We start from the raw sequence: 23,164 nt of genomic DNA, 5'->3' as shown, positions 1-23,164 counted from the left end.
AACTCGAGCGCCCCCGTGATTGGGAGCGGGCCTTGGGTCTAGAACCTCTTCTGGAACGCGACCTCCCCCTGGAGTGGGGCCGCCTTTCCTGTTCTTGTGTAGTCTGGATGCTCTGGGTCCCGTAGGCTGGAATAAGCTGCTTGTCATTGATGTCTGGACTCGATGTGATTGATGCGTCCCGGGCTTCTGCGGCTGCTCGCGATCTTTCCCAACGTCTGCGTCTGACGACGTATGGCACTAAGAACCTGTTCTTGCACTCCTTGTCTGCTGTGGGATGGTGACCGTCGCACAGCCTGCCTCTTGGATTGCACTGGTGCAGGCTATCTGGGTTCTTGATTTCGCAGCCTCTGCAGATTGTTTCAGCTGGGTTCGGACAGACGTCAGACCGATGTCCCAGCTTTCCGCAGACGTAACAAATATCGATGTTCTTGCGGTAAAGGGAGCACTGCAAAAGTGAAGGTCCATATCTCACGAATCTGGGCACCTTGTGTCCTTCGAACGCTATGATGATTGTCCCGGTGTCCTTGATTCTCTTGGCCTGCAGAGCGAGCGGGTTGTTCGCGTTCACAATTTTTCGGGTCAAAATGTCCTGAGTATCGCTTACGGGGATCCCGCGAATCACTCCTTTACAAGTGTCGTGGGGTGCCGCGGCGTACGCGCTAACCTCGAAAACTTTGCCTCCAATGTCAATTTGCTTGACCTTGAGGTATCTTGAAGCTCTGTCTTGGTCCGGAGTGCTTGCCACCATAATGTTCTGCTGCAAGTTGGAACAGATGATGTCCTGCATGGCCTCTTCCTCTTTGACGCCGGCCGCCAGTACTATCGCGTCTGCCACCACTCCAGTGCCAATTCTCGAGATATTTAATCCTCCACGTGGTCGTAGCACAATTTTGCTGAAGTCCTTAGGTAGTGGCGGCATGCGTCCAGCTCGCACGATTGTATGCTTGGTGTCATACCTACTACGACTGGCTCGAGCGTCTCCCGCAACGCCGGCCTCGGTCGAACCCTTGGCAGCAGGAACGCTAACCGCGGCTTGCTTATTCCTTGAGCGTCTCGTTTCGGCTTCCTTCCAACCCATTTCTTCCGTGCAATCCTCTGGAGAGATGTCCTCTCCATCTACTTGGTATTCCATTCTCAGTTGCAGATACTGGAACGCGCAGAGCGTTGAGTCGCGTTGGCGCCGGGCCGGCGCATCGGCGACAATCGCCTCCTTGGTTAGGCCTAAATCCCCCGGTGGCGTTGCCGTGTAAAAATGTCCCGAAAAACGGTTTAAAAGTCCGCTCACCGGCACAAAGGTGGTATCTGCTGATTTCTTAAGAACTTAGGCACACGATGAGAGTAAAAACTCGGCAACAAATTCGTGAATACCATAGGAAAGCATTCTTGAAAGCAGTAGCCGATCTTCGCGCGTCCGCACTGGTCGGCACCTCTTGTTCTTCCTTCGTAACAGGAGATGCCGTCAAGAGTTCTGGACTTAGGCCTAATAGGCGCCGGCTGAATCGGTGTACTGGAGTCGCAACAAGATGTTGAGGCTCCGGACTGGGTGTACGGTCCCGAACAACGCTTTCTTGCATCAGGTTGCAGGCCCCAGCACCTCCACCAGTGTCGCGACGTCAAGAGAGAGATCGTACTCGGAGACACTGAGAAAACAGCAGCGGGTCGGTCTTTTTGTTAACCGCACGAGAGAGAGTTCCTCATCTTTCTCGTTGTTGCGTTCTGCATGAAAGCGTGCAGATGCGCGTATGCGCTGTATATATATATATATATATATATATATATATATATATATATATATATATATATATATATATATATATATATATATATATATATATATATATATATATATATATATATATATATATATATATATATATATATATATATATATATATTTATATATATATATATATTTATATATATATATATATATATATATATATTGTGGTGGTTGCAGTGCTCGACAGCTGACCTCCCGGTCGCTGCATCCAATACCGGTGGTCGCATTGTCGGTAGAGGCGAAAATGCTCGAGGCTCGTGTACCTAAAGTTCCGGAGTCCTCCACTACGGCGTTTCTCATATTCATATGATGTATTTGGGACGTTAAACCACAATAAATATAATAGGAATCCCGAGAAAATTCCCCATCATGAGGGGGAAACGGGGCAAAGTTCCATCTCAGTACCATTTCCATCCCGTTGGTCAAATCTGAAAGCCACTAAGCCAATGGACGAAAAACGGAATATGAAGCGACAACGTGCTTCTCACGATGACCTGTCTTTGGTTTTCCTTGAGTAATGATGAGATGGAAACAGGTCTTGAAAAACATCAAAGGCGTTTGGTCACTGTTGTCGTCAATGACAGAGCACGCCTGACTGAGCAAATGCATACATCAGATCTCGCCCTTGGGTGATATTGTTTAGTTGGGGGGGGGGGGGGGGGGTTGGTCGGGCAAACACGGACGTTTTGGCATACTTGCACAAAGCGGCAGTGCAATATTCATCTCTCCTTACGTGGAAAATGTCGTCTATGCGAGCGAGACAAGGCCCATGCCTGTCTCGGGCTTAATTGCAGTGCTTGCGTAGCGCTGTGATGTCTGAAGTTCCGCGATAGCGCTTTGTCTGATCAAGTTTCACAAATGAAGACGTTTAATTTTGTAGAGAGAGGGCTGGGCAAGAAGCTTGTGCATTTCCTGAGAGTGAATGTTTTTTTCAGTGTGAGTGGTGGTCTTGCGAAGCATGTTTCTTCCTATATGAAAGCGTTTACATTGCGGTAACAATGGTAGCTTGGCGTCAGCTTGTCGTGCCTGAACCGAAACCTCCAGTGACGAGCTTTTTTAGAGCACGGAACCACGCAACGAGAGCAGCCAACAGACTTTGTGAGTGGGCGCTCATGACCCGGAAAACGCGTGGACTGATTTCAACGGACCGCTGACCTCGTTGAAGCTGCAACATTTGCGTTAAAGCCCCAGCAGCTGCAAGAACGTGCCTTTTAGATGACAGGATGCTTGTTCACGCTATGCACGTAGTAGCGCTGGCAACACAATGCATTTGTAGGACTTACACGCCTGACCTTGTTCCATGTTCTGCAAAAGCAGGTAAGACAAAGGAATTCGCAAATAATATAGTCGTCCTCAAACATGTTTGTTCTTCCTTGTAGTAAGAATACGTAGGAACGGAAAATTGCAAAGTACGAAATATAACGGATCTAATGGAGCGCATCTTGCATTCTGCATATAGATGGTAACCATGAGCATGGAAAGAGAGCCCAGTCTGCCTAAAGGTGTTTTAGTCTTTATCATCGGATTTAAAATGGCCGACATATGCACGAGATCCATGGTGGTCCTTTTAATCGTTGCAACAGCAACAATTATACAAGTTATGTGAAAATGTGACGCAAGATTTTGGCAATCGTCAAGCTCATGCGTGCTTACTTTAAGCATCTTTTTCGAATAGGAATGAGGACGCTACAATAGGAAAGGGGTGTGCGAAAAGATCCAGCAAAGTTGTATATCTTACTAGCTTCAAAAAGCCACTTGAAAGACATGAAAATGCATAAAAAGTAACCAGGAATGTTTTCGCTATGACACCACGGCACAAATAACTTCATAACTGTTTGAGGTGTACATATGTTATTTCGATAGCAATTATATGACAATCTCGGCTGGATTTTACCGTTGCCAAAGCTGCTGTCATGCATAGTATATGTATACGCATCTATATATAAGAAAATTAAAAAAATAGAAAAAGCCGACCGCGCTCGGCACCCAGCTCCACGCGCATGATGGCATGAGAGTTAGGGACTTGTGCACTCGCGCTTATCCTTCGGTGGAGAGAATCATGTGTCTTGGCCTTTCACCGGAATGATTGCGTTAGTTGCTTGCGCCACAGAGGTCAGCTTCGCTTGCTGGGCAGGCCCCGTTTGCGAAAGGAGCGTGTTTTCAAGCACAGCGAAGTAACAACTAGGACACTCGTCTGTTCGCACTCATATCTGCACCTGCGATTGTGTTTCATGCGTCGTTTTTGTTTAAACAGTGCGTTAAGCGTCGAGTTGTAAACGTTGCTATTAGCCCTCGTTCTGTGTCTGTTGTTTTCGTGCGTCGTTTGTGCGTGAGCAGCGCGCTGCACATTTTGATCTGATAGTCGTTCTCAGCGTTACATTCTGTGTTATTGCTACCGCAATCATTGCTTAGCCCTTGCGGCGAAACTGACTTTTTTAAAGCACTGATTATATCGCAATGTCTGTTAGAGGTGGAGGTATGATTGAAGTATCGATATCAGAGAGATGAATGCAAGTTTAACCTAATCAAAATAATGCGTCGCGAGATACTAATACAAGAAGAAATACACGACTGATTTGTTGCCTGCATATTATGAAGATTCGATGTCTATTATTTAAGCAGGGAGGGCGCGAGGCTTGTATGCATTTGTTCAGCCTTCGAGCTAGCACATCTTGAGAGACAGGTAGATTAATATACCTATAAAAAGTACACTGAACGGTGAAGTTAATAGTTCGATGTAATCGAAAGTGACAGCGATAATTATTATAGAGGGCGAATGTACTTGGATGTCCCCGTTTTGCAGTGCATCTAATCGTGAAATGCTGACAACTTTTGTATCTGGGTCTTCTTGCTGAAATACGACGAATTTTCCTGCTTTGCCAAACACATTGCTTTTTACATCACCCAACGTATCTAACTGGCGCTGACAATGCGCTGACAATGGCCTTTTTCTCAGGTGAAAGAACAGTTTTCGTCACGGAAGCCGAAGTCACCGAGTTACCCAACATTGCTACAGCGACCCTTATACTGCAGGTTCAAGTGGACGTAGAATTATCCCCAAACACAGGTATAGAAGTAACAATTGACAACGGAAGAAATTCGTCGTGCTCGAGTGCATCGGGTCCTTGGTATGCAGAATTCTACAAAACTTTATTGAAATTGTCTATGGAATTTCTGTGTACTCCTTTCGTTCACCACCCTATCTGAAAAAAAACGAGAATAGACGTATCATTTCGATGAAACCCTCTTTTCTTTGCTGTCTCTTAAGAATCCCACACTACTTAAGAGGCAAGGTTTAACGTAATAAATTGAATCAAAGGGGGAAGTAAAGATGCACAACTCATCCGTGAAACAACAGAAGTGGCTGAAGTTCCTGAACAGCTCCAGTTTCGGCACAATAAATGCCGCAAGAAAAAAAAGCTGGTTTTTAAAAGAAAATAATTAGAAGTGGTCATGATCCATTCGAAGCCAAGCACATTATATGTTTATTTTAGTCGGTTCAATTTGATGAAGCTATTATCAACAGTGTTGCACAATGTGTGTAGAAATGAAAGTAGCTGAGGAAATAGGGATTTGAGCTCAAGAAATATAAGAAGGCGCCAAAGTTCACTGTATGATTTAATTTTAAAAATTTGTATTTTAACAAATTTCTTGGTTGTTTTATAAAAGTTTTCGATTTAATTGACCTGGTGTTATTGCTTGTTCAGAAACAAAAAAAAACTGTGCACTTTTTTATCACCTAGGTACTATAGAAACCTTAGAACACGATACTTTGAATCGGAAAAAAATGAATAAACTGAGCGTGTTCCTTTATATTACAGTCACTACAAGCTCTGTGACCCCATAACGGATATAGAGGAACAGCTTTTCGAGGCCTTTGGAAGCCGTTGTCCTGTTCCCTCGGGTAGTTACAGCGTGAAAATTATGCTCGAAGAAACGTCATCTCCTAGAGATGCAGAAAGCGTAAGTTTCCGCTTCTCTAAAATTTTTCTCTAAACATTGGCCAGCAGCGATACTCCGCAAGCGGAGTATCGCTGCTAGCCAATGTTTTGCATCGTAAAGCTTTTTAATTCTGGTAAAAGGAGGGACAAATTGATAGCGTGGTGCAACGCATTCTTTTCCGGTAGTAACCAACCATATTTGGCAAACTAGTTATATCATGCACCACTCCACGCTGTCTTGTGAAACTCAGAAGAGTAACTATGGCAAGTCATTCTTTAGCTTACTTACAAATGATTGTTCCGCTAGTGATGAACAAATCAAGATGCCACAAGAAACGAAAACTCTCCGCTCAGATTTTGGTATGCACCATATACGTGCAGGCGCTTGTTGAACTGTGCTTTGTCGTGCATGCTGAAAGCGATCGAAAGAATGTAAATAATTTCATCTAAAGGTGGGACGCCATCTTACTCCAGTAAATAACTTGACCTATAAAGCTACGGACATGACGCTTCTACTACCTGCATTTCACGGTGTTGCCCACCATTAAACTACGTACATATTCAAAATCTCCACAATATTTTAAAACAGGATTATCTTACACCGCCACGTCATACCTGTTCGAACCATTACAGACTATGCAATGCTGACCCTCTCTTTCTCTTACAGGTACCAAAAGTCACTATTCGACTGAATATCACAGATAAAGACAAGCCCGTGGGTTGCACAGCACTCGTATTTGATCCCGATAATAATTCTGCACCTTGACAACCGGGCTGTAGCTCCACCGCATGCCCCCCTCCCCCTCCCCCCCAAAAAATGTAGTGTCTTTGTAACCGGGCAAATGGTATGCGATATCATCCAAGTAGCTTTGTGAAATGTTTTTTTTTTATCGTGCCAAATTACAGTTCCGCTATCTTTCCGCCGTAAGTTTTCAGGCTACATTTATTTCGACCAACGAACATCGTTTGTCACTTTGATTCAGCACTATTCAAAAGATTTCGGACCGAGGAGGTTACCCACTAAGGTGTTAGCCAAGTCCCTTGGTTGTTTAAAGGGTCAGTAATTAACACTGTGGTCCAAAAGTTGTGATGAAAAGGCATCAGCACAGTTGTCCGATGGAAACACGCTGTCGCAAAAAAATTTTTGCGAATAAGCTCATTAACAAGCAAGTTACAGGGGACAAAACAATTATTTCTTCTACTATATATCGACTCCTCGCTCTGCCGCGCCTCCCTTCTCCGTCGCTCGGAGGGCTAGGCTTAGCCCACCATCGCGGGTCTTACGCCCCTATTGGTAACGTCATACGATGCCAGCGATTACGCCGCAGGGGTGTAGCCATCCAGCGAGCGAGGATTTTTCCACGCGTTGGTTGCGTCATTCTTGGGCAGCGTGGTGCGAGGCTCTGATGATGTAAACAAATACGTTACATACGGGACTACTGCGCGGCCGAAACCACATCACCGAAAGGGCCGAGGCACAGTATCGTAGCGCGGAGGACCAACCTACGCTGCCAGTGCTACGTAACGTTGCCCGCAGGCAACATTACGTCACTTTGCAGCAGAAACGAACTGGTCTGGTGCAGGGGAGGGGCGCTGGAATCTCCTGTCAAAATGTGACGTCTGCGTGGTGCTGTGACATCTGCAAAATGTGATTTTCGCGGCCTTCTGAATGAATGAGAGGTTGCTTAGCGCCATAAAAACAGTCATGGCCAGATACTATACCAGCTTAAGGTGTTATATACGTATAAGGTTCGTTTTTTTACTATATTTTCCGTAGTCTGGTCAGTGAACCTTACATTTCAGTATCCCGGTCACTTTCATAAAATTGTATCTTATTGTTCATTATGCGACATCACCCGAGCACAACGATATCACCCAGCTGCTGCATTTGGAAAGTAGCCGTGCCGGCATTTGTAACCTTTTGTCAATAAACTTTGCCTGATGTGCAGCGTGGATGTTACCTACGACTGTTACATCGGTAATGAAAACCAAACGTCTGACACGGCTGTAGTCTTCGTTATTGCAAAAGACAAAGGAATTGCTATGCAGGGTAGCGACGTATAACGTGGATGAGTTGCAACACCAATTCTATACGCGAATGCCAATGCACACCGAACATCTACTTTGTAAGAAATACCTGCGCTATGTTTCAAGTAACCATTACAAGATGCGCCGTACACTGTTTTTCCCGTATTTTGCATTGATCGATTGTACTCAATGCTCTTGAATGAAACATTACGGTAAGGGAATAAAAATAAAGAATTATAGCAGTGAGTACCAGTCGGCAATGGTGCCAATCAGGGAACATTACAGCATACAACAGCCGCAATGCGCCGCTATTCAGGCGTATTAGGCTCCACACAAGCTAACATCATCCATCATCCACACAAGCTAACGCCATCATTAAGCTAACATCACCCCTAAGTAACGTCATTCATAGTCACAGTGGCAAGCCTGCGTTAGCCGACGCCTACATGTATGAGCCATCACTTAGCAGCAAGGCTGTAGCCTTATCGAATGCATAGCTCTTGAAACACTTGCGCCAGCAGTGATTCCGGTTCAGTGGGAAATACCTCATTGGACAAACTTGCAGGTGTGGAAACGTGTCACTAAGAGAGCACGCGAAGACAACGATGACACCCACTGGTGTGGCCATTGGCCGAAATTCGACCACACTATTGTTTTGGGATGTCACAAGGACGAGATTGCTCGCCTTATCGTAGAAGCTGAAGATATCGATGGTTGTGGTGATATCTGCGTAAGCAAGCCGTCTGCATCATTGTCGTCAATAGAGTTCAGCTTCCTGCGGAAATGCCAACATCCTACAACTGCCCGCTACCACCACCACCACCACAATCACAACCACCACCACCACCACCACACCACCACCACCACCACCACCACCACCACCACCACCACCATCATCATCATCATCAGCAGCAGCAGCAGCAGCAGCAGCAGCAGCAGCAGCCCGACTAGCCCACTGCAAGGCAAAGACCTCACCCATGATGCACGTTCGTCCATCTCGTCAGGATGGACGAACGTTTTGGAACCTTCAATCCCACATATAAATCAATCACCATTCGGCACCTTTTTGCTAGGGATTTGCATCTAGGAGCACCGTAAGTGTCGTAAGGTGATTCCTCTTTTTTTTTTTTTTGCAAATATTGGTTTGCAGTTGTTTGTTCAGGTGTCGTTTTTCTAATGTTCTGCTTCGTTTCAGAACTCAGCTTCAGTTGTAAGTTTTGCGCTCATCTGTGTTCTTCTTATTCCTTGTAGTTTGATTCCAAAACCACGATATGATTATGAGGGACGCCGTAGTGGAGGGCTCCGGAAATTTTGACCACCTGGGGTTCTTTAACGTGCGCCCAAATCTGAGCATACGGGCCTACAACACTTCCGCCTCAATCGGGTGCCAAGTGATGATGTGATGTGGTTCCCAACTAACGTGCGAGATAATTGATGCAGCAAGAATGAGTAGACTTGGTAATAAATAACATTCTTTCAGTCAAACTTGCGTTCTCCTGACTCAAACCACACGTCCTAAAAAGCCAATGTTTATATGTGCTGCTATTGAACTCAAGTTGGGCCTCTCCAACACCATCTGTATTCTTGAAGCTTAATTAATGTATGTGAAAATATGCCTCCCTGTTTTCACTGACACGGCACTGCTGCGGAAATTTCTTGGCAACGAGTCAACTAATGCCGTGCAATAAAGCTATGAATTTTACTCCACGCATTGCAGTTACCCTGCTTTGCACTTGGAGGCTGCTGTGATAACGTCTCTCTCTTTCACAGTAATTTCAAGTTCCCGTTGGTCCTTGTTCTCAGTGAACATTTTCAGAGCAGGTCCCATGAGCGTTACTGTAATTTTACTAATTTTCTTGGCATTTCATGCTGGCTTCGTAGATCGTTTCTCCTTCCATCAGATGTCTCTCAAGTGGTCAAACAATGATCTATCATTTTGCGGATGGTAGAGAGCGGCGATTACTGTAATGTACAGGGAATCATAAATAACGAGCATAATACAAAAGCCAGTGCATTTGATCACGCTTTGTGTGAACACCAAACGAAACGAACTCATTGGCATAAGAACAGAAGCAGCGTGCATTGTGCGCTGAAAAGGTCGACCAATGTGCGTGACGAGAAAACTTAGATAGATAGCTATAGATATGTGGGGTTTAACGTTCTAAAACCACCATATGATTATGAGAGACACCATCGTATGGGCTCCGGAAATTTCGACCACCTGTGTTTTTTGAACGTGCACCCAACTCTGAGCACACGGGCCTACAACATTTCCGCCTCCATCGGAAATGCAGCCGCCGCAGCCGCGATTTGATCCCGCGACCTGCGGGTCAGCAGCCGGGTACCTTGGCCACTAGACCACCACGGCGGGGCAAAAAGCCAGGAGAAAAGTTCGCAAACGACTCTGAAACGTGCAATAATTTAGAATAAAGAGAAGACACGTTGATGCATCATAAGTGTCCATAAGGGTGCCGAAGTCGTAGTAGTACTAAAAGTGTTTTTAAATTGCTGAGCTAGCGTCGGTGCTACGTCAGTCGCTTGTTCGCTAAACAATTTTCATGGCCCCGAAAATCTACAGCGTGGTGCCAAAATTCACTCGTTGCGATAGCGAAATGATTATGCGTGCAGGCGCTTTCATACGTTCAGAAGCAGCTTCGGCCGACGCGAACCCGAGCGAAGTTTCGTTCTGATATGCTTCGTTCGGTTAGGCAGGCCGTCTACTCTAAAGATATTTCACCCATTCTACAATGTACGAGTAAAGACATGACGCGTAAGATGCCGGTTTCTCGAAATTTATTACTTCCACATCAACGAACACATTTTGTTTCCTAACAACTTGAATGAATATGATGATAAACCTCCACTTTTTTTTTTTTTTTTAATAGAGCACTGACAACGCTACCTAAGCGCGCCGGCGGTATCCTTGCAAGCAAGGAATGAAGGCGTGCCCAATAGATGGCGACACCATTGCGTGTGCCGCTCTTCTCCCGGAAAATTGAAACGCAGAACCCAGACTTTCAGACGTTCAGAGTGGCCCATTGCGCCATCGATGCACTAGCGCCTCATTAGGTTGGTCAGTATTACGAGCATCGCCTGGCCTTTGTGACGTCTAATTGTGCATGAGTGGCGTTTTCTTTGGAGTGAAGCACAGTCGTGGTGCCGGACTGATCGGAAGACACGTGGCTTCGCTGTTGACAATGAGCGAAACGAGTTTGATTACTCAAGATTGGCGGACGACTACGTTGTTTGGCGCGCCCGGTCAACGCTTTCTCGAGAAATGGTAAGTTGCCACTCGCGTGTTTGCCTTTTCGTAATCGACGACTGTTTATGGTGACACGCCGTTTCATACGTCAGGTCATTCGTCAGTCGTTTCATACGACGCGTCGGGATTAAAAAACAATAAAGGCGTTAAGCGATCCCGCCGATAGTGATGGCCGTTATATGCGTGCGCAGGGTTTGTCAGTTCGTCGCCGCCACCCCCACCCCCCTCCCTAGGAACGTAGGCAGAATTTTTTTGTGTGAGGAGAGGGGGGTGAGGGGGCACCATTCTGATATGAAGTGGGGGGGCCGGGGGCCACCCCTTGGCTATGCCACTGTCGCTAGCCTCCTCCACACCGTTACACCGATGTGTCAAACGGGGTGTAAGCGTTCCCGCTACGCTTGCTGGGCGAACGTGTGATTAGTGCGGGCGCGAGGCGGCCGCCTCACTGCTCTAATCTTCAAACTACTTAGTGCGTTTGTCAGGAAGCTAACAGAACTTGTGTCGCAATATAATCGTGTGAAAACTTTGTCGGTGAAATTATGGAAAGGTACTCTTTCTTGCCGGCGTTGTGACGAACTCATGAAACCCCTCGCATGAAAAAAAAAAAAAAAATCTACTATAGCACGGTATCGCTCTGCCGCTCATTCCGTGACACGGAACGAAATTAATGAATAGGCAGTTCTGAAGTTATCTATAAAACATGTATCCAAGAGGGATGAAGGTGCATTTAAGTAGACATACTTGAGAATACTCTGGTGTATATACGGATGTCTCACGTAACTCATTACGGTAGTCGTAGTTACACTGCTATGGCGCCGACATAAGTAAGGGAACGTAAGCATCAGCTTTGGTAAAACCGAATGCGTGAAGTAGTTGGTTCCACATTGTCAAATCGTCGCATTACACATGCCGATCATCGTTTGCCTTGTAGGGCAGAGGATGTTTTCTTTGAATACTGATCTACGATACGCCGTCGTTGTTGCGGAAAGTGTTTGCTGGTCGCACGTTCCGTGGCATTGTAGAAGGTTTAAGTAAAGACGGGCAGTTCATGGAAACCGCGGTGTTGTTTGTGTGCTGCACTATCAGAACTAGAGCAGTTGCAAAGTTGAATCTGTATTCGGTCGATTCGCCACGTAAGTTAAGGTGTGCGTGCACACTGGCGGGAAGCATGCCGCGGCGGCGAGGCGCCCATGCTTCCCGTAAAGTGGCTAGAAAGGTTTTCCTAGTGTCGTGAACGAGGAGTGTGGCAGCTTGGGCTAGTTGGTATGACATGACGATAGTTATAGCGCGGGAACAGAACGACGACATAGAGAGACTTGTCTCTGGGTCGTCGTTCTGTTCTCGCGCTCTCAAACTATCGTCGTGAACGAGGAAGAAAAGCTGAAAAAGTATACGATAGCGCCGCCAGAGGGCGCAACCGTTCGCTGGCGCGCGGCATTCACGCGTTCGAGTCTGCGCTCTCAGGTGTTTCTCGTTGAAATCAAACTTTGTGGTAACGGTATAGCTCGCTGTGCTCATCACACAGGGCGCCGACAAATTGTAAACGAAGGAAAAAAAAAACATATCTTCGGAAGCATGCTGCCAGGTTATCTTTATCTCAACAGCACACACAAGCGGGATGTAGGAGATTCAAGGATTCAGTCCCAGTTTTTCATCATTCTTTTCCGCATAGTTGCGTTTGAGTATAAAGACACCAATATCTATACTTTTTTTACAGTGCTTACATCAAAAACAAGATACGACAACCTGATAAAAAAGCGCAAGGACAAGTGTTTTGATGCAGAATGTGGGTGAACAGCGAAAAAAAAAAAGAAAGACAGGTGTAGCTCAATGACATAAACACTAAATCATAAATAAATAATTAAAATGAGCATCAGCCCGCAATAAATGAAATTCATGCACACATGAGGAATAAATATTGAAGATATTAGGCAGCTGCGACAAACCAAACATACACACGTTAACCTGAAAAAAGAATTATTAAAAGGCAGGAAACATCTGAATGCAAATTTCGATTTCTCAGTGCCTCTCTTTGCAATGATAATTCGCGAAAAATATCTAAATTCTTGCTTGTAGTTTAAACCGTAGTTACTAGCACCGGCACTTTTTCAGGTGTTTTTGTTTGCCCCGTTTTGAGGTGACGTTCTTATTCAGTGGCTTTGTGAAAAAGTGCAGCCTGGTGAGTGCATAAAACTTTATCACGTCACCAGTGAGCCTCCATTGATGTACTGTGCAGCCGATTGTTTCGAGTTCAGAAACTTGAAGGAAAATTAAACTGCTGGTCGTTCGCGATCGATTTCTACAACCTCGCCGTTGACACGTGCTTGAAAGTTGACATAGCGGCCATCAAAATGTCGCGAACACCCCATACACGTCTCTTCAAGCTCTTTGTCTATTCTCTTGATGTTTCGTGCCCGCACTTGCAGGCGTACTGGGTCCGTGGAAGCTCTGAATAAGTTGGAAGTCTGGCGGTTTGGACTAGTTGGTATGACATGACTGTAGTTATAGGGTGAGAACAGAACGACGACAATGCAGCAGGAAGGAGACGAGCGCTAACTTTCAACTTGGAAGTTAGCATTCGTCTCTTTCTTATCCCTTTGTCGTCGTTCTGTTCTCGCGCTATAACTACCGTCATACCGCTGTAAATAAGGGTGCATTTTCTTCGCAGGACTTGTATTCGCCTTTGCATAATGGCACAAAACAACATTTCCTTTTCTTTTTAACCATATAGGACGTTCGAGCGCCTAGACAGATTTGCAGTTGCACGCGGGCACAGCATGAACCTCTCAAGACGCAGCTCAGCATGAAATAGCAGCCACCACAAAAGTTCCAGTGCCGAATTCCAACAACAGGACTTCCCCCCCCCCCCCCATACCAGGTGACGGCGGCTTTGCCACTCCCTCTCCACGTACGATCTGAACAAGACATACTGGTCTTCAAAGCAATTAACACGTTGGTTTCCAACGAACTTTATTCGCAGCTGCTTTGTGCGTGCATACGAAAGCACAATAAAGCGGATACATTTTCCAAACTAACAATTGGCACAGACCTCTCTAAGCTAAAAAAAGGCAGGTGCATTCTCTGTTGCATACTTTTTTTTTCGTTCGTGCTTGATCAGTCTGGCAGTTACTTGTTGGCCATTTCAGCCTTTGTCAGCTGAAACATCCACCTTGATTTGACGGGGGGGGGGGGGGGGGGGCAGAAAGCACAGGTAAAATTGCATTTTGAGGAATATGTCTTGCTCAGACAGGACAGTTAAATTGTGTGCGTGGGGCAACAATACGTCGAACTTCTAGTTTCATATCATATGTTTTTTGCTAAGACGTCATATGTTTTTTGCTAGATGGATATACTTGTCCATTCTGAGAGCTGTTTCAAAAGTTCCTGTGTATTTCAAGCGGCTTAGGCTTCACTACTCCGCCCTTTTTCCACGTAGTTTGATGGTCTCCCAAATGCGCCGACAAATCGCCGAATGGGCTTGTTTTCTTCGTGACCCCTGTCGAACAAAATGCGTCATGACCCCTTCCGATAGACGGCACTTGTGTAGTCTTTTTTCCCGTATCAGCTTCACGTAACATCGTGGCGTGGCGGTAGAACACCTGCTTGCCACGCAAACATCCCAGGTTCGATCCCCAATAGAAACCGAAAAATTTATTTTCTCTTTGTTTCTCAAGTTTTCGCTCACAATCAATGGTGCCGACGCCGACTGCAGCATTTCTATGACACGAGCTTTCTAACGCTATCGCGATAAAACCACGGCATGATTATGAAAGATGCCGTACTAGAGGGTCCCTGTAAGTTTCGGCTACCTGGGGATCCTTGCTTTATATTAAGTGAATGAACCCCAGTCATATTCGCCTCCGATTTATAATGCAGCCGCCGCTGCTGCGATTCGGTTCTGTGACCTTCAGGCAGACAGTTGAGCGCTGTCACTACTACACAACCGATGCAGGTAAATTGCCCAACGCCGTTCTGATGAAGTAGCTTAAACAAAGAAGAAAAAGAACTGTATTCCACTTTGTACGAGAGTCGCGTACGGATTTCCACTGAATCCGTTCTTTTTCCGATGAAAAATACTGTTGCAAGTAAACAATGCAATGGTTGTATGCGCCCATCTCCTATTCTCCCGTGTTCCGTTTTTCTTGCCAAATTTCACCTTCATTATCCGTTCTTCATTTTTCTATGTTTGCTAAATTTAACGCTTGATGCAGCAATAGGTATAATAACGTCATCGCTTAAATCATTCGAGGCATATATTACGCATGGGTCACAGAGTGACACAGCTGCGCATCGTAACACTGTTTCACGGAGCTTGCATCATTGTGCAAAGCTTGCTTCAAATACAGCACACTATAAAGCCAAGCCTGTGCTTGGCCGCATTAGTGAGCGTGGAGTTTAGGGGGCAATATTGCACGGCGTCTTCATTACGGAGCGACTGACGGATGATTATAATAATCTATGTTGGTCACATTTTCGTGATTATAGCCTCTGCTCATATAGCAAGAGTGGGTGTGCTAGCTCTTCATGAAAATGTTAAAGTATTATTATCACGCATAGCCGAGCATGCGTGCACACAGAAAAAAGGAACAACAGGAATCCGTCTGGGATCAGTGAGTGGCCCTGTTGTCCCAAATTGTCTGCGTGTGCCACGCTGTCTATGTTCGTTCGTGTGTTCTCATAGTTGATTGCGCTTCATGCAGAGTTTACTGACTGCACCAATGGAACTTCTGCAAGAGTTCGGGGATCCCAGAGTCCTCGTGCTGGCCGAGGACCATATCGTTTTGAAAATGCGAACTCCTTGGCCGCGGGATGTGCCCGTTCCCGAAGGGCTCTCTCTCGCGGACAACGACGGTCTCCTCTTGGTGTTGAGCCAGGAATCTCTGATTAGCACGTCAAGGAATGGACTGCCGCTGGGGACGAGGATCTTGAAGGCCCTGTTCTGCAGCTGCGCCCCGTTTAAGTCATCGCTCATCTACGCCAGCGCCGCCACTGAACTGCTACATGACCCACAGAGTGTGTGCGTCGTGCACAACAGAGACCAGGTGTACACGCTCATTCGGATGTTCCCTAATGCCCGGGTCCTCGCCCTGCCGCACGATCTTTGCGTGCACGCCTTCAAACCGTCAAGTAAGAACGGCCCGACACCGCTGGTTGCGAGAAGTCAGCTGAGGGAACTGTTGGGAGGCGCATACGCTGAATGCAACATTTCTATAATAATGCACGGTGATGTCTTGGACGCCATCTTGACTACTTGCCCTAAGGTAAAGAACATCGGCCTGCAAGACAGTAAAAAAATTGTTATTGTGGTTTTATTTTTTGAAATCACCATATGGTTATGAAGGGTGCCATTGTAGAAAGCTCCGGTAAATTTGATCACATAGGCTTCTTTAACTTGCCTAAGCTTAAACCGGAGCACAAGGTCCTATAGACTTTCACCGGCATTGAGATGCAGCCTCTGTGGCTGAAATTCGATCTCATAATCTCACCAGTCACGGTTCCAATTTGTGGTTGTGCTCTACTTTAGACCCGAAGAAAGCAGTAATCAGAACATTATGAAAAATAGTTTTTTCTTTCTGGTGGTTCAGCCGAGAGTGGAGTACCCTGCTTCTTGTTATCCTTTCCCTTCACAATTTCGCTTGGCTCTGCCCTGATCATCTTCCTTTTCCAGTCGGCATTGTCTGCTATATTGTTATGGCATAGGCTGAGACTTTTTTTTACATACCTCACGTTAAAGAATGTAGGCCCGAAGGTCACGGAATCTGATCCCGACCGTGGCTAATAAAATTCGACGGAGGTGGAAAGCTGGAGCGCCGTGAACTTCGTTGCTTGAGGTTAATAGCGAAGGGCGCCTCCACTAATACGCCCTTGGCTATCATATAGCGGTTCAGGGATGTAATACCCGGGACCTTCGAGTGTACATGAGCAAAGCAACCACAAGGCGATGTATGAATGCAAACTGGGCATGTTGATATAGTAGATTTGAAGTGTGAGACCAGATGGTCATATTGAACAGAGGGAGAGTGCATGCACACCAAGTGTAGTGTTAGTGTGTAGTCTCCCTCTGTCCGATGTTCTAGTTGCGCCTTACAGTCCGTGTACGCTATTGATCAATGCGGTAGGTGCCGTCCACTACAAAGCTTCAATGACTGTCAGGGGCACAGGCTCAGTAACCTAATGATAGATGAATTTGTAAGAGAGCAATAGTTAGTGAATATTTTTCTAAACCTATATATCCATATAAAAGTAGAAGTGTCTGCGAATATTTTTCTCGGGCTATAGAACCTCACAAGGGATATACATTTATTTCAGCCATGTTATCAACATAGCTGAAAGAAAAGATCTTTTAAAAAATGCAAATTTTAGAATTAGGACCAACCTAAGCAATTTAGGTGGTCTTCCTTCTGCAGATTGCTGCTATCGAGTTGAAACACTGGGGAAATGGTCGGAAAAAAGCTGATCTTTTTCTACGTGCCCGTAACGGTACACATTACGGTAATTCTATCGTTTCAGCCAGTCTGCTGTTTTCGGCTTATATAATTGTGATCCCATGCGCGTTGGCCTCTGCGTTGCGTCAGACATATTCAGGAGTATGTTTTAGACATGAAATATGTGTGTATTTCGCAGGTAAAATAATAAATGTAGTTGGCTAGGTAAATAATGTGTAGTTATCTTATTTCAGGTTGTTCTGTTGGTCTATCGGAAGAAATGTTACCATAAATGTAATTAACGGAAGAAGGGGAATATGTATGGCACTAGTGGGATTTCAGACGTACCGTGACTTCTTTAAGTGACTGTGGTCCTTAGTATGAGATTTGTAGACTTTCCACAAAGCCATCTAGCTGAGCAACATTGGAATCAAACACGTTCTTATTTATAGGGAGGGGGCAACGCATGCAGCATAATTTACCAAGTCGGTACGCCTGTTATAAAACTTGTCTAGAAATCACCTTGCAGTAAAAGTGTTTGTTTTGATTGAACCGGCGTAATCTCACAAATCTTGCTCCACCAGGTCTGTAAACACCAATAATTTATACGATATCGTGGGTTCAGTTGCTGAAACTACCTCTTGACTATGAAAGGCGCCGTTGTGGAGGGCTAAAGAAATTGCGACCACCAGGGGTCCGTTAGCATGCACCCAAACCTGAGCAAATGGACCTACAGCGTAAACATCAACAATCGTCTTCACCTTATCTTGTTCCAGATCCGTCGGATAAACAGCTACGGCGTTTGCCTATACTTTCTGAAGGGGCACGGCTCTGTCATGCCTACCATGCGTGCAAGGCCCGAGAATTTCAACCATCTATTGATTTACTCGACGGAGGCTATAGCAGCAATTGTAGGACAGGATGCACCGCTTGTGGATAAGATCAATTTCGCAGTGCATCATTTTCCGTTTGTCGAAAGGCTCCAGGTAAGAGCACACATGATAGCAGTTTATTATTATTATCTTTTGCGTGTACGGGGCAAGGGAGAAGAAAGAAAGGAAATTGAAGGAACTGCGTGTTCACTTCTTGCTGTGCTGTAGTTTTTTTTTTAGGTATTGCATGTCAGTTGTTAGTCGCCCTTTTTGTGTCACTGTCCCTGCTTTTGTGTCTCAGTTATTGGTTTTTCATATTGTAGGGGCTGAAGCACGATGATAGAAAACCAGCTAAGGTGTATTTACGTGAATATCTGCTATATGTTAGAAATGTGCTACGTGAACTCCACGAGCCACCTCACTGGTTACCCACACTTGAGGCATTGCTGACTGTGAAATATTGCTGACCATGTAACACAGGACAAGCTGTCGTTCCTGTTTTTAGAATGTACATATATGTGTCTACATATATATGTAGAAGGTACATAAATATATCGCAGTTGAAATCAAGAAAAGGAAATGGACGTGGGCTGGGCATGTAGCGCGTAGACGTGGACAGCCGCTGGTCATTAAGCTTAACTAACTGGATTCCCAGAGGAGGCAAGCAGGTTAGGGGGGACAGAAGGTTAGGTGGGCAGATATGATTAAGAAGTTTGCGGGTATATAATGGCAGCAGCAAGTACAGGACCGAGTGGAGTGGCGGAACATGGGAGAGGACTTTGTCCTGCAGTGGACGTAGTCAGGCTGATGGAGATGGTGATGGTGATGATATGTGTCTTGTGAAATGATGAATTCAAAGATACGAATTCTTGTGGGCTGTGTATTCTGTGCTAATAAATTAGGCAATAAAAAAAAAAGGAAAGCCTTGGTGGACCAGTGCCTAGGGTGAGCGGCTGCTGTGTCGAAGGTCGCAAGTTCGATTCTGGTTTCGGCAGTCGCATCTATCTATCTATCTATCTATCTATCTATCTATCTATCTATCTATCTAATCTATCTAATCTATCTACCTACCTACCTACCTAACCTTCCTACCTACCCACCTACCTATCTATCTATCTACCTATCTATCGATATATGTATGTATGTATGTATGTAGCCCCCTACTACATTTAGCTCTCCTGGCCGTGTCGATCCATTCTTAAATTGGTATGGACTAACATGATGGTTTGACGACTGTAATTGACTAGTCATAACATGAAAATTATGACATGTATGTCATGAATGTCATTATTTACATTTCGTAGTCTTGCTGCTCTTGTAGTGGTTTCATTCACATGAAATATTGCAAAATAGGTATGGAACGGCATGACTGTATGGCCAACATAAGTTACAGACCCTAACGTGAAAATCATGACATGCATGTCATGTAAGAACATGACGACATGTCATGCTTACGGTATGCTCAAGGCCATTCCGCTAGGTTCACAGATACGAAATTTGGTAATACAAGATGCGAATAAATGACAAAGGTGAATGGCATGTCTAAACATGATAATCATGACGTGTGTCATGTAAACATGTCTACATGCTACGCTAAAGTGCACTTGCTTTCGTTTTGCTAGCTTCACATATACCAAATATGGAGTTACGCGACGTCAATGGATGACCAAGGTATATGAGTAGTGCAGACATGATGATCAGACATGCGTGTCATGCTCAAGCATGATAATAATGACATGTCACGCAAGAACATAACAGCATACCACGCTCATGAAGCACTCGCTGCCGTTTCGTTAGCGTCACATATACGAGATTTCGTATTACGTGAAGTCAATGGACGACGTCCAAACATGATGATAATTACATGCATGTCATGTAAAATGTGACATGTTACGCTCATAGCACGCTCACGGCCGTTTCGCTGGCTTCTCATATACCGAATTTGGTCTTTCGTGACTTGACAAAGGTAAATGACTGGTGCAAACATGATAAGCATGATATGCGTGTCATGTAAATACGTGATTACATACCATGCACATGAAGCGCTCGTGGCCGTTTCGCTACCTTCACACATACCGAATTTATTATCGCATGACGTGAATTGAAGACGAAAGTAAATGACACGTGCAAGCATGATAATCATTAGATGCGTGCCATGTAAAACATGACGACTACATGCTACGCTCATAGGTCCTCGCGGCCGTTTCACTAGATCCACGTATACCAAACTTAGTATCATGTGTCGTTAATAGACGAAGGTAAATGACACGTCCATACTTGATAATTATGACGTGGAAGTCATGTACGGCATAATTTATGTCCACCTCGGAACGTTGTGCTGCTTTTAAAGTGACATATCAACATCCTTCAATCGTGATACGCATATCATCGATCCTCACTGTGTGTGGGTTCTGCGAATTTTTTTAGCTCCCTTATGTACTACATACGTGACATTTTCATGTCAGTAAATCACAAGTTGAACTAGATCTGTGCACGCATGTTTACTTTGAACGGCTGCTCTTTTTTGAGGAGTTTGACATAAGTAGAAATAAGCAGCTTGCCCACTCAATTATTTCATCAATAAATATTTGCTTCCTAAACAGATTATCCAGCAAGATAGGAGTGTGAACGGCTGCATTGCTTGTTCGCTATTGAAGATGAACGCAACTAACGTAACACTCGCAGGTGGTGATGGCCTCGCTCGTGCCCCTCCCCAAGTTCGCTGCCTTCCGTCACCTCCGCAGTCTGGAAATCATCGTCCACATGTGCGCTGAAATTCCAGATGTGGATTCGGCACTTACGGGGTTGCTTACCAAGCGACCGGGACTCGAAGAACTGGGCCTGTTTCGGGGAAGCGGTGTACGGCTCTCCACCATCGCGAGACTCTGTCCAAAGCTCAAGAGCCTGAAACTCCTGGACTGCTTGGGCTCGCCAGAAGACGTGCCAGTGGAGGCCCAAGCGTTCTCCAACCTGCAGTGCGTTCAGATTGACTTGCCTCTCGCGAAAACCTGTTTCGACGCATTTTTCAGTGCTACTCGCTCTAGGCTCCGTACCGCGCGCTTTCGCAACAACTTATGTGCCGAGTTTCTGCACCACGCTGTCCAATGCAGTGATCGGCTGCCGTTTCCGTGCCTCGAGAACCTAACCCTAAACACGAAAGAGTCGCTGTCGCAGTTGAAGCTTAAAGCCGAGGACCTGCCCAACTTTGCAAAGGCCCTGCCTGCTTTGCGGCACTTGGAGACTGATATCTTCGAACTGAGGCTGTTCGTCGAAAATTTCTACACCCCGCGCGGACAGGTGACGCTTTCGTGGAGTGGCTGCGTTTACTGCGATGTTCACAGACCTAATATGGATGCGGCTGGTGTAACAATGCTGCGTGCTTACAACTTTAATAAATAAATCGGATTAAGGGGTGGTCGCCGTGGTGAAGGCCGGCTGCGCTTGATGTGAGATACCCCCGGAAGCTGGATTATTCTACGAAATAGATTGCGGTCGTCCGTGCACAGCGCGAGAAATGCTTACGGCATACCCTAAATTTAGAGTGAGCTCAAACTTGCTATTCTAAGGGGACACATCCAACGGTTTGTCGTAAGAGTTGAGTGTACCCTCTGAAATTCTGAAATTTCAGACTAAAAGTGTGCTTGGATATCGGACGCATTTATAGCCTTCGGTTCGCCTGTGTTCCCTTGCTTTGTCGAGAACTACGCCTTTGTCACATGGCATCAGTACGTCATCAGCTGGCGTCGCTTGCCTGCTTGACGAATGAGCAAGCGAATTTCCAGAGAAGTATGCTTGAGTGGTCCTGTATGATTTTTTTCTGCTTTATCTGACATGTGCCATTTAATTCACACGTCCTAGTTATTTTAAATATGCTGGGTTGCATTGTTCTTCATCGGAAGATAGTGGCATTGTTGTTTGCGTAGAGCAGTGCTCCAGTATAGTCTCGTTGAAGGGTCTTTGTGCATTATTTAGTGAATTATTATTTGCAATCAGTCAGTAATGTAGTAGAGTAGTTGATATACGCATTACCATTCTGCTTTATTCCAGCCAAGTAGAAGGCGTTGTTTGGTACATCGTGTTTTGTATGTGAGCACAAATCACACACAATTCATGGCCTTCGTCAGAACATGTACACGTTCGGTACTGTTTATTGTTTCAATGTTTTAGATTTTTTTTCGTTCAATACTGCATAACCAGGAGTGTAGCGTTGAGAAATAAACTTGCAGTTGCTGTTTCGACATCAGTTGTATTTGAATGTTTTAGTTAGTTTCAGAAACTATATGAGTGTTGTGCGCCGACCTTGTGGCGCTAGGGCTATGTCACTAGTATACCGACACCACATGCGAATTCAGGCGCTTTTGTTTGGGCATTTTCAGGTACGAGGATGCAAGGGCTGCAAAGCTACGGCCATGCCTGTCACTCTTAACATGTGTTACAACACTCAAATGACTATCTGTTTCCGTGTGTGCCCGCTTGCTACGCACTACATTCACAAAGGAAGAAATGCTAATGTCACATGACATGCATACACGTACTCTGTAAATACACAGCCTGCACTACTATAGCGAACCAACCAAATGGTCGAATGGTAAGAGTGCTAGATATCGGACGCATTCGTAGCCTTTGGTTTGCCTGTGTTCCCGTGATTTCTCGAGAACTACGGCTTTGTCATATGATCGAGTGGTAAGAGTGCTGAACTGCTGACTTAATGTCAGTAGTCCAGCACTCTTACCACTCGACCATTTGGTCATAGAATCGAGTCCCAGCCATGGTGGTGAAGTCCATGGTTACCTTTTGCATATTTATTGCCTTCAGCGACGTCGATTCTCATCTGAAGGTACTGCGTAGCAGTCTAC

At 45.4% G+C, this 23,164-nt stretch overlaps 2 protein-coding genes across 2 annotated transcripts; both read left to right on the top strand.

Moving 5' to 3' along the window:
* Positions 1-2,919: 2,919 nt before the first annotated feature.
* Positions 2,920-7,714, top strand: LOC142768422 (uncharacterized). The gene is made up of 4 exons (XM_075870394.1): positions 2,920-3,097; positions 4,737-4,908; positions 5,602-5,743; positions 6,389-7,714. The coding sequence occupies exons 1-4, from the start codon at positions 3,004-3,006 to the stop codon at positions 6,485-6,487; spliced, it is 507 nt and encodes a 168-aa protein (XP_075726509.1). The 5' UTR covers positions 2,920-3,003; the 3' UTR covers positions 6,488-7,714.
* A 2,926-nt stretch (positions 7,715-10,640) lies between these two features.
* On the top strand, positions 10,641-22,551 carry LOC142768869 (uncharacterized). Its single transcript, XM_075871308.1, has 4 exons — positions 10,641-11,029; positions 15,712-16,272; positions 18,213-18,422; positions 20,994-22,551. Exons 1-4 carry the CDS (start codon positions 11,027-11,029, stop codon positions 21,705-21,707), a joined length of 1,488 nt encoding a protein of 495 aa, XP_075727423.1. The 5' UTR covers positions 10,641-11,026; the 3' UTR covers positions 21,708-22,551.
* Positions 22,552-23,164: the final 613 nt, after the last annotated feature.

Source organism: Rhipicephalus microplus, chromosome 8, assembly GCF_043290135.1.
Source record: "Rhipicephalus microplus isolate Deutch F79 chromosome 8, USDA_Rmic, whole genome shotgun sequence".
Taxonomy (NCBI): domain Eukaryota; kingdom Metazoa; phylum Arthropoda; class Arachnida; order Ixodida; family Ixodidae; genus Rhipicephalus; species Rhipicephalus microplus.
The sequence above is the reverse complement of the archived record's forward strand: the minus strand, read 5'-3'. Positions and strand labels throughout refer to the sequence as shown.